Source organism: Falco naumanni, chromosome 5 (genome assembly GCF_017639655.2).
Source record: "Falco naumanni isolate bFalNau1 chromosome 5, bFalNau1.pat, whole genome shotgun sequence".
NCBI lineage: Eukaryota > Metazoa > Chordata > Aves > Falconiformes > Falconidae > Falco > Falco naumanni.
Window position 1 is genome coordinate 61,845,514 of NC_054058.1, and position 12,195 is coordinate 61,857,708.

The following is a 12,195-nucleotide window of genomic DNA, read 5'->3' on the forward strand; positions in this document are numbered from 1 at the left end:
TAAGGTCCCACCGAGTGCCGTGGGACCCACTGGCAATAAATTGAGTCCGCTGTTGCTTGGACTCTTTAGTGTAACTTTACAAGGGCCCTGAAACAGATGATAAACATGGCCTTTTTGATTAAAAACAAAAAGGGGGAATTGTAGGGGAATGAAGACAGTGGGTTGACTGACATTGATAATATGCAGCTGTGACCTTGTGTAGGGCAAGGAAGACCGTGGGTTGGCTAACATCAATAATATGCAACTGTGGCCTTGCTTTGACGATGTGCAGCTGTGATCCTACAGCAAAGTGGTTAAATAGCTCTGAGGAGGGTGGGAAAGGAGGACCCGAATGAAGCAGAGACAAGGAGGAGTGTGGTCTGGCCTCAGGAGGATGGAGAAACAGCATGGACAGTAGAGTTTGACCAATAGTAAAGCATTTTGCTGCTTGCTATTCATTTTGTGTTGCATTGTTTCCTGACTGCCAGAACTCAAATGCAACACCTGGCACCTTCTCTGGTGGAGCTGTGCATGGGTGATGCTGCAGAGCGTTTTGGCTCTGGACAAGTGCAAAAGGGAGCGGTTCCTCATGTCACCCCAGAAAGCAGGTAGCAGAACTCTTGTGGTGTGCTTCATATAGCTACCAGGGCAAAGTGAGAACCACCAAGAGAAGTCCTTCCTGGCACCTTCTCTGGTGGAGCTGTGCATTGGTAGAACTCTGTAGGGGGGAGGGAGATGGATTAGAAGGGAGAGGGAATGGGGGGGGGGGGGGGGGGGGGAGGAGGGAGGGGCGAGGCAAAGCTAGAGGAATACAAGAAAAGCTATAGGAGGGTAGGAGGGGAGGAAAGTAGAAGAGAGGAGACAAGAGGGGAGGGGATGGTGGGGAGGGGAGAGTTGTCAGCTGTGGAGTGGAGAGGTGGGGGGATGAGATGGTGGAACAGGAGAGAGTGGGGAAGAGGGCAGGGGTATTAGGACTTCAGCCCTCCTCAGTTAGGGCCTTTGCCGGGTTTGAGGATGTGAACTTACCTCAGTTAGAACCCTTGCCCACTCTTACGGTTATTGCTGAGTTTCAGGACTTAAACTTATTGCAGTTAGGTGCTGGGCTGCATTTAAGGCCTTTGCTGAGTTTTAGAGGTTAAACTCACCTTTGTTAAGAGACTTACCTGGGATTCAGAAATACGAATTTCTTCCCTTAACCACCATAATACCAGTATCTGTTTACTGCCCTACCCTAAGTAACCATAATGCCCTTACCTGAAGTATACTAACCGACCTAACGTTAAGTACCCTAACTTTAGGGGAAGCCTAACCCTAGCTGGAGCCCTGACCTTAAGCCTAGCCATCCTAGTATTAAACACCGTAACTGCCCTAATAAACTTATTACTAAACACTGTAACTGCCCTAACACTCAAGTAACTTTAATGCCCTTACCCTAAGTATACTAACCGACCTAAGGTTAAGTACCTTAACTTTAAGGTAAGCCTAACTCTAACCCTAGCTGGAGCCCTATCATTAAGGCTAGCCCTACCCTTAACCTTAGTTTCCCTAACCATCCTAATACTAAATACCTTAACTGCCCTAACAATCCTGCTACTAAACACCATAACTGCCCTAACACTAAAGTAACTTTAATGTACTAAACCTACTGAGCCTACACTTATGAGAAGCCTAAGGCTTAACCTAACTCTAGCTGAAGATGTACCCATAAACATTCTCCCCCAAACCATCCTAATACTAAACACTGTAACTGCCCTAACCCTAAGTAACTTTGATGACCTAAACCTAAAGTATACTATCTGACCTAGGCAGAGGGAGGAGAGTGGGGAATAGATAGGAGGGGAGGCCTGGTGACGTGTGGAATCAAACTCTACAACTCAAGGAGTCACAAAGCAGGTGTTTATTGCGGTGCTGGGTGAAGGGGGAGTCACTCCTCCTAGCTTGCACACTTAATTTTACTCACAATATATAGTTATACAGTGAAGGCTGTTAGTTCTGCCCAGAGTCTACACCTACAAGCTAATTACTGGTTAGCTGCTTTCGCACTTCAATTTAAAGGTACAGTTAATTTGAAATTTACTATGCATGCTCCCCGAGCAGGGGATCCACCCTCTTTGGGAGGGTGGGGCGGGATTTGAGTAGGAGGTCATGATCTCCCACTCCCACAATTATTTTGTCCTAGTGTCCTTGAGTCTTATCACTTCAGTAGTTTGTTTTCTTTTAGCAGTTAGCACATCCTTGTCAGAAGGCTCCTTACTTACATCCTTGTGGAGCTCACCTACATCTGTACTGACTGTCCCTTCTTGAAGTGCCGAGCAGGTGAGCCCCAGCCCTTCTCTCCAGGCAGTGAGGCTCCTGCCTGCCGGGTGACGGCTCCTGTTACCTGTGCAGCTCCTGCCTGCAGCAGAGCTTTAGGTGTTTCACTGTATTTTCTCGCATCAAGTCCCCCCTTTATTTTCCCCTTAGCAAATTCTTTTGCTTAAACAATACCATTCTTCGTATGGATTCTGGTAAAATATTTCCCATCTTCCAGACTTTGTCTTAGCCTGTGTTTCTTCCATTCTTCAGAACTGTTCCCATTATTTTTACACACCCACAGAAAGCATCATAACATAACACCAATTAATAATCCTAATATAATGATAATGATAACTACAACAAATTGCTGCTTCAGCCACATAAAATGAGGTAGCCAAGAAGTAAGCTTTTCCCAGAGGTCAGAAAATCCAAAGTAAGTATCATCTAGGGAAGTCTGATGTAACTTGTTGCAAGTCTGTTTCAATTAGTTTCCCTTGGTTAAGATAGACACAGCAAGTTTGATTAATAACCATACACAATCCTCTTTCATTTGCTAAAAGTATGTTCAGACCCATTTGATTTTGAAGTACTGCATTTCTTAATGAAGAAATTTCTTGTTGGACTCCCTGTACAGTGCCTATGGTGAGTTTTTCCATTTGTTTTATCGTAGCAGAAATATTTACTATTGCTTTTTCTAACTCACCCCTAATGAAGGAAGGTGCCACCTGGCAAAACCATGGAATCCTGAGTTTTTTTCTGGTCATCAGGGGGTTATTAGTTCCTCATTTAACCAATTTCCATGGGGATCTCAACACACCTGGTGGAGGATGTGAATGATTAAATGTCTTGCCTTGGGGAACCAGGTATCCTACCCCACATTCTCCTTATGATCAGTTAGGTAGTCTTTTCCCAGCCCTGCCATCTCCACATAACCACCATAATCCTTGAGGTAAGCAGCTATAGGTCTGATTAATAAGCATATCTGGATGCACTTTTCTACATTCTGGGGTAGTGCTATATTTTCCTTTTGTATTTCTAGAAATATTAGTTGGTGTTAGAATTGGTGTGTCACATACACTCCAATTCAGAGCAGTATAGTTTAAACTGAACCCTCTCATCTGTGGAGCATTCATATCATTCAGTCTAATTATCATAGAATTTCCTGATTACTGTACTTAGTATCAGGGTCCTGCCATACTACCTGGATATTCATAACAACCAAATCCTTTATGATTAAATGGCCAGCTCCACTTTGCCTGTGATACCATTACACCATATAATGGGAATTCTGTACTACTCGGGGAAATGCTGAACATACCCAGCAATCTGTCAAATTGAAAGCATTTGTTACATTACAGGTTAGCTGTACAGATTCTGGTCCCAAGAATGAGTTCCTACTGTACAGAACATTGTGAAAATACAAACGATCAACAGTCTTTTTGTTGGATCCGAAGCCGCAGAGGTCTGGTAGGTGTTGATTTCCATTGTAACTTAGGGGCAACCTTCGCTCTGATATGATGGATCCAGGATGCTTGCTCCTTAACTCTGACTGCTGTGTGGGATGTAAGCAGTACTTGGAAAGGACCTTCCCACTTTCATTCCAGAGGTGAACCTGAAAGAGATCTAACATATACATAATCACCTGGGACAATATTATGTACTGGCCCATACAGTCCATAGGCACAAGTCCCCAGGACTTGCTTTTCTATTTCTTGTAGCTGTTTCTGCAAATTTATTATGTAATCAGTTAATACCTCATTACCGATTTGAGTAGATGTCCCCATTTGTACCATATAGGGCCTCCCACACAACATCTCAAAAGGGCTTAGTCCTTCTTTGGCTCTTGGTTTCGTTCTAATACTCAGAAGAGCCAAGGGTAGTGACTGAGGCCAAGGTAATCCAGCTTCTTGTCCCAGTTTTACAACTTGTAATTTGATAAGGTGGTTCATTTTCTCCACCTGACCACTTGCTTGTGGCTTATGTGGGGTGTGCAACTGCCAATTAATTCCCAAGAGTTTACTAACTTGTTGAGTGGTTTTAGCCACAAAATGTGATCCTCAGTCAGAGGATATTAATGCCGGGACTCCAAATCTTGGTATTATTACTTGTACCAGTGCCTTAGTAATTTCCCTAACATTATTAGTTTGGCAGGGGAATGCCTCTGGCCAACACAAAAAGGTGTCAGTCATAAACAATAAATAACAAAAACCCCTTTTCTTGAGAGTTCCGAAAAATCAATCTGCCATCATTGCCCAGGGTGATTCCCTTCTCCTATTTGTCCTAACATGTTTGAGAGTTGTTCTGCAAACAGACTTCAGATTGTTGGGTTACCTGTCTGATGGTAGTATATAGATTTCAGGCTGTGATATACTGGTTTAAATATCTGTATAAGGCTTCTGCTCCCCAATGAGTTTTCGGATGTTCTGCCATAATTAAGGCACATAGCACTGCAACGGTACTATCATTTTTCCCTGTGGTGTCCTAACCCAACCATCCTTTTCTACCTTTCCACCCATATCTGTAATGAGTTTCTGATCTTTCAGAGTATTTTGGTTCCTTAACTATTTGATCAATATGTATTTTACCATCTGAGATCAAAGAGTGCAATTCTGCCATACCTGTTTTGGTTTTGCTGCCCTTTTGGCTTCGCAGTCAGCCATGGAATTGCCTATATGCTGGGTTGTTGTTCCTTTCTGATGGCCTTTGCAATGCATGATGGCCACTTTCTCTGGCAGTTGGACTGCCTCCAATAACTTGAGAATTTCTCCAGCATGTTTTATGTGTTTTCCTTGGGTAGACAGTAGTCCTTTCTCCAAACTGCCCCATGGGTGTGAACTACGCCAGATGCATATTTGGAGGCTGTCGAAATGTTGATTTTTCTTCCCTTTTGCTAATTTTAAAGCTTGGGTCAGAGCTATGATTTCTGCCTTCTGGGCCGAGGTGTTGGAAGGGAGGGCTTTAGCTTCTATTACCTGATCAGTGGTAGTTACTGTATATCCAGCCTTACGCGTTCCACACTGAATGATGCTATTCCCATCTTATACAACTTATCTTCAGCATCTTCTAGCAGTTCTTTTATATCTGGTCAGCTGGAGTACACTGCTTCAATTGTCTTTAAACAATTGTGGGATACTGGTTCTCCTTCAGTTCCTCTGAGAAAAGATGTTGGACTGACAATGTTAGTAACCACAATTTGCACATCATCTTGTTCCACCGTAACAGCCTGATACTGAAGGAGTCATTGAGGTGACAGCCAATGGGCCCCTTTGGCTTCCAAGGCTACGGATCCAGTGTGTGATACCAGATCTTCTGGCCCAACGTAAATTTGCGTGTCTCTTGAATATTGAGTACTACCGCAGCCACTGCTCTTAGACAATTTGGCCATCCTTTGCTTACTTCATCAATCTGCTTAGAGAAGTAAGCTACTGCCCTCTGATCTGGCCCCATGTTTTGGGCCAGAATGCCCAAGGCTATTTCCTGTTTTTTTATGAGAAAATAACCAGAAAGGTTTGGATGGATTGGTATCAGTAACACTGGTGCTCTCATAAGTTCTTGTTTCAGCTTCCGAAAAGCTTCATCAGCCTCCTTATTCCAGACCAAAGTTTTTGAGTCTGATTTTAAGAGCTCATGAAGAGGTCTTACCAGAAGCCCATAATTATAAATCCACAAGGGGCACCAACTTGTCATGCCAAGAAATGTATGAAGTTCTTTAACTGTCTGTGGTCTCGGGGTCTTCTTTCCTTGCAGTTCCTAGAATCCTCTTGCTGGCCATAAGTTTGTATCCAAGGTAAGTTACTTGTTGTTGTGCAACTTGGGCTTTCTGGGGAGAGACTCGATAACCATTTAATCCAAGGAAGTTTAACAAACTTATTGTCTACTCTATGCATAACTCTTTGTTTTCAGTAGCTATCAATGTATCACCTACATACTGCAGAATCACTCAGATTCCTGAAGGACACTCTCACCTTTCTAAGTCTTTGGTCAACTGATTTCTAAAAAGGGTCAAACTATTTTTGAAACCTTGTGGTAGCGTGGTCCAGGTGAGTTGTGTTTTTCTTCCAGAGCCCAGTTTTTCCCATTCAAAAGCAAATAACAATTGGTTCTCTGGACTTAAGGGTATGCAGAAGAATGCATCCTTTAAATCCAGTATGGTAAACCAGGCCAGTTCAGATCCTAACCTAGTTAATAAGGTATATGGATTAGCTACCACGCAATAGAAATGTTCTGTTATCTTATCGATGGCTCTTAAATCTTGTACTACTCTATACTTTCCACCTCGTTTCTTAACTGGTAGGATAGGGGTAATATATTCAGATTCACATTCTACCAGTAATCCATATTTCAGAAATTGTTCAATAATTGGTTGAATCCCTCTTCTATCTTCCAATCTTGAAGGATACTATTTAATTCTAATTGGCTTTGTTCCCTGTTTAAGTTGTTTTGTTATGGGTGAAACTAATTTTGCCCATCCTGGTGCTTCAGAAGCCCATACCCCTGGATATACCTGATTTTGGACTTCTTCAGATATGCTAGTACCAGTAGGAGAATTTGTAAGGTTTAATCTGAGAACTTCAATCAGTTGTTCATTCCCTACCTTAAATTCCAATTTTCCTTGAGAAAATTTTATGTCTTCTCCCAATTGCTCTAATAAGTCCCTTCCTAATAAGGCCCTAGGTGAATTAGGCATGTACAGAAATTTATGCACCCCCAATTGCTTCTCTAATTTATAACTAAGAGGCTTCAAGAAATACACCTTTTTCACTTTGGCCAGCAGCTCCCCTTACCATTACAAAATCATCATCTATAGGCAGCAATACTTGATTTAAGACTGAAAATGTTGTCCCTGTGTCAACCAAAAACTCTATTTTATGTTGCTGATGCCCTAGCTTTAATACAACCAGCGGGTCCGCTAGGGTAGATTTCCCCGGTTCCCTGTCAGTCCTTCTCGATATGTGCTAGAGTTCTTCCTTTTCCCTCTGTGCCTTTCAGGGCACTCACTTTTCCAGTGCCCTTGCCATCTACGTATTGCACACTGGTTATTCCCTAAGGGCTTCCACAATCTGCCTCCCCTAGGAGCCCTAGTTTCTTGTAAAGCTGCCACCAGTACCCTCCTATCTTTTATCTTCCTCTTCCCTATTTCTATATACTCTCCATGCTTCATCTAACAAAGCCTTCAAGTTCCCGCTCTCCGTTGATTTCAACTTTTGTAATTTCCTTCGTACATCATTTGCTGACTACCCTATGAACAGAGAAACCAGCTCTTGGATTCCAATTTCTGACCTACGGTCTAATGGGGTGTATTTTCTCATGGTGTCTCTCAATCTATTGAGGAATTCGGATGGAGTTTTTTTTGATCTCTGTCGAATTTCATACAGAGTTGACCATTTAATGGATTTAGGGATTGCGTTCTCCATTCCTCATATGATCCATTCTCTGTAAGCGGTCAGCAGCCTCATGTGAGCACTATGATTAGGATTCCACCCCGGATTTTCTAAAGGGAAGTGATCTTTAATATCTTCTCCTGTGGTTTTTTGAAGATGTTCACTAGTCAAATCTTGAGATACTTTTAGTACCAATTGTTTTTCAGTTTGTCAAATGATCCAGCAATAGCTGAATATCATCCTAATCAGGGTTATGCTGCTTCACAATACATTGAAAATGTCTGCTTACCCCTACCGGATCATCATGGTAGCCTTTGGCCACATTTCTCCAGGATTCAAGATAGTGTTAAGAAAATGGGACTTTTATCAAAACTGCTTCTCCGTCTGGGCCTACCGCTTCCCTTAACGGAGCCTGTGTCACTGTCCTATCTTTCCTCAGGTGTGGGAGGATACAAGACTGGCAGACAGGCCTCCAGAGATAGAATCCCTGTCCTCCTCCTGCTTGGGACTTACTGGAGCTCGATAATAATCTGGCAAATCCTCCTCTTGAGGATCTCTTACCTTCTCTAACTTTATACATCTCTGCCCTATACTACATGCTGAGCAGCACCTTTTCAACTTGCCTTTCCCTTCCTTTCTGCGCTCAGTCTCTAACGCTAACACCATGGGGTCTTGTGGAGGTACTAATCCACACTCTTTCTGGTTTTCAGGGTTGTTTCAGAGAGTGAAAAACATATCTGCACATATGGCTTCCTCCCACTTTCCTTCCCTTCTTAGGAAGAGTATCAGTTGCAAAACAGCGTTATAATTTAAGGTTCCATTTGGGGGCCACTTTTCTTCATCCTCCAACTTATAGAGGGGCCATCATTGATTGCAATATTTAATGAGAGTTTTCTTATTTACGCTTCCCCCAGACACCCCTGCAATTTCTTTCCGATGGTTTAAAATACAATTTAGAGGGCTTACTTTCGGTACTTCCTTACTCCTTCCCCGTCCCCTCCCCACCCCCCCCCCACCCCCCAAATCACATTCTTCTGACAAAGTCTAAGCACTGGGAACAATTAACTCAAATAGAAGTGGTAAGAAGGCGGACAGGAGGAGTCTGGGCTTTATGCCAGCAATGTTCTATATACCTGAATCCCAATCTACCTCCCTTACATTAACAAAGTATAATACAACATAGAACACGTAACGAAAGCATACTTGCACACACTTTCACTTTGCTCATCTCGAGCTGTTCTGTGGATCAGAAATCCACAATCACTTCGTACTTGGTTGTACTTCTCAGTCACACAATCATACAGAAAACAAATGTTGTTAACAACTCCAGATACATGAACTCAAATTATAAACAGTACCAGGCACATACAGCAGCTATAGGTAATTACCACCACATTACACACTCCTGCTATTCCAACTAGGAGAGTCCAAGTTACCATTAAGACACACGTACACATGTGTTACCCAGGCAGCATCCCTTTCCAATGGGTTTTACCCCAACTACTTGGGGGTAAGCAATTCAGCTCTCTACCTCACACAGGACATCTCCTCACAACTTACAGGTACCTCTTCCTATTTAACATACCTGGTCTGCTGATGGTTCTTGTCTGCCCCTATAGCGTACGGGTGAGTGAGGGAGTTCCTCTGAAAAATCTCAGGGCCCGCCAAGGATGTCCCCCTCTCAGCCAGTCCTGTGGCCAGGCAGAGGGAGTCCCACCTGGGTCGCCAAACTGATGTGTGGAATCAAACTCTACAACTCGAGGACAGTTACAAAGCAGGTGTGTTTGTTGTGGTGCTGGGTGCAAGGGGGATCGCTCCTCCTAGCTTGCAAACTTAATTTTACTCACAATACATATTTAAACAGTGAAGTCTGTTAGTTCTGCCCAGAGTCCACACCTATGAGCTAATTATTGGTTAGTTGCTTTCGCGCTTCAATTTAAAGGTAGAGTTAATTTGAAATTTACTACGCACGCTCCCTGAGCAGGGGATCCACCCTCTTGGGGGGGGGGGGGGGGCATTTGAGTAGGAGGTTGTGATCTCCCACTCCCACAGTTATTTTACCTGAGTATCCTTGAGCCTTATCACTTCAGTATTTGTTTTCTTTTAGCAGTTAGCAGGTCCTCAACAGAGCTTGTAGAGCTCACCTACATCTGTACTAATTGTCGCTTCTTGAAGTGCCGAGCAGGTGAGCCCCAGCCCTTCTCTCCAGGCAGTGAGGCTCCTGCCTGCTGGGTGATGGTTCCTATTTTCTGTGCAGCTCCTGCCTGCAGCAGAGTTTTAGGTTTTTCACCATATTTTCTTGCATCACTGGGAAGAGGTGGAGAGGGAAAGGCATGGGAGGAGGAGAGGAGGGCAGAGGGGATACTGTACTATGCCTTGCCTTGTGTTGCCATTAAACATGTTGCTATTAGCATGTTAAGGGGTGGTTCTTGGTTAACAGGGGTGGTCTTACTTTTGGAGGGTATGTTTTCTTCACGGTCATCCCAACTGAAGAATTATGGGCCAGCATTGAGGTGATAGTGTGCCTGGTAGGTTTGAGTTTATGTGCAGTGGCTATATAATTAAGTTCCATGGGATCTTCTCGCAGCATGATCAATTTCACTGATTATCTCTAAGAGACTGTTAAGACCTCATTTAGCCATTCATACAAGTCTTGATTGATGGGAAAATTGATTGCACTACCTTTGCATGGTTAGGATACTGCAGCCATTGAATGTAGTGTCAGCAGGCAGGCATCATCTTCAATACTTGTTTGGCTGAAGGCTATGTTTTTGGTAAACAGTTGGGCCTTGGGTTTGCCTAGTTCCTTTTACAGATTTTAATCTTTCTGGCAGGCACACCTGAGTTGGATTTACTGGGTCAATTTAAATGTTAGGTTTTGTTCTGACATTAGTCAGGGTCTGTTAATAATGTTTGGATGTAAGCTTTCACCTGAGAGGGAGTAGGTTGCCTAGTTACTCGTTTTAGCATTAACTCTTCTATCACTGACAGAGTGGTCTGTTAGGTTATAAGGGAGTCATGTTGTTCTTGGATTTTTCTGTATGGAGCTTTGACACACTCTTTGGTGGTGGCTGCTTGAAGGCCCACAGTACCAGTGAGGGGTGGTTGAGTTATCAGCTATGAGAGTTTGTATTCTTTGTTAAAGGAGATGTACCTTCTTTACATTGCTCTTAGTTCATTTCACATGGGTTGGGTTGAGTGTCCTTGAAGAAGAACTAAGGGTGAACTTAGATTGATTTCACAGGCAACCAGCTATCACCAGCTCAGTTGGTAGGGTCAACAGACTTCGTCATTGGAATGATTTTCAGCAACATATTTGGTATGTACAATTGGTGATGGCACTTCTACAGGCCTGAAATAAGCTGAAAGGTGTGAACTTCTCTATTCCTTTTGATGATTGCTGATTTAGATGCCCATGTAATACTTTAAATGTCAATGCTGTGAGCCTTCTCATGGCAAGTAGGAAAAGCAAGCGAAGAAGAATTCATATTAGGAAGATTTACACCAGGAGAAGGCAGAAGTGCCACAAAAGATCAGTCAGAGAAGGTACATTCAGTTTCATAGACTTTTAACACCATTTTTGCAGGGCTGTGACTATGAGGAAAAAGAAGGAAGACAGACAGTCAAGATACAATCCATTTTCTTAAAAAAATAGGAAGTAGAATCAGCTTTCAGAAATTCTGTTTTAAACAGGTATATTCAGAGAAGGTGCACTTGCAGAAAACAATCTCGCACCACGCACAGCTGTGACTTTCCAATACTAATTACTAGTACTGCTAAAAAACATGTCAGATACTGTGAGATGCCAGAAAAATGATTCTTTTCTGCTGTCTCAGAGAAGACACATTATAATAATTTCACAGTTTTAGACAAGTTACTTGTAGATGGCTCTGCCTCATATATTTTTTTGGTATACATTTCAGGACTGCCTCACTCCCAAGTCAAAAGACAGGTGGTGTGATATATTTGTAGGCTAGATTTAAAAAGTGATGGAAAGGAAGATTTGCAAATCTATGAGATTTGCAATCCCTGACAGTTTTTAATCATTTATCCCTAAAAGCAGTGGAGAAGAAATCTTAAATAGGCATTTTTCACTTTATTGTAAAGAACTTGGCTGAAACCACTTTACATTACCTTTGAAACAGCTGGACATATGCAGTAGGTGCCTCCCCTGACAGAGCCTGATGTGCTGCAGAAAAACGTCTTCGGAGAGAAGCTTCTTCCTGATAAAGAAATATGACCAACTTTATGCAGCAACTTAAAAGTATATATTGTAACTTAAATGGCTGTGATATTCCTCTCTTTTGCTAAGACTCTAGAGTGTATGCATTTATATATTCTGGAAAAATAGCAGAGTTATATTACAGCCAACAAGGTGCTACATACGATTCACTGATCTACACAAATTAAATTTTGGTCTGAAATCTTGCCGGCTTTGAAAAATGAAGATCTTAATCTCCAGTGAAGCTCCATTTCTTCATAGTTGTTAAAATGTGCCAGGACATAGTAGGAAGGAATATCCACAGAGAACCACTTTTGA

General features: G+C 42.6%; 1 protein-coding gene and 1 long non-coding RNA gene across 2 annotated transcripts in view; both read right to left on the minus strand.

Moving 5' to 3' along the window:
* Positions 1–1,863: 1,863 nt before the first annotated feature.
* On the minus strand, positions 1,864–8,621 carry LOC121089624. Its single transcript, XR_005828291.1, has 2 exons — positions 4,893–8,621; positions 1,864–3,897 (listed from the first exon to the last, which is right to left on the minus strand). It is a non-coding gene; the product is annotated as an uncharacterized LOC121089624 (long non-coding RNA).
* Positions 8,622–10,112: 1,491 nt separating this feature from the next.
* The window catches only part of LRGUK (leucine rich repeats and guanylate kinase domain containing), a 39,934-nt gene continuing 37,851 nt past the window's right edge, over positions 10,113–12,195 (minus strand). The window contains exon 17 of the mRNA XM_040596646.1: positions 10,113–11,878. Within this exon, the coding sequence (XP_040452580.1) occupies positions 11,786–11,878 (93 nt within the window). The 3' untranslated portion in view covers positions 10,113–11,785. The remainder of the gene's footprint in view (positions 11,879–12,195) is intronic.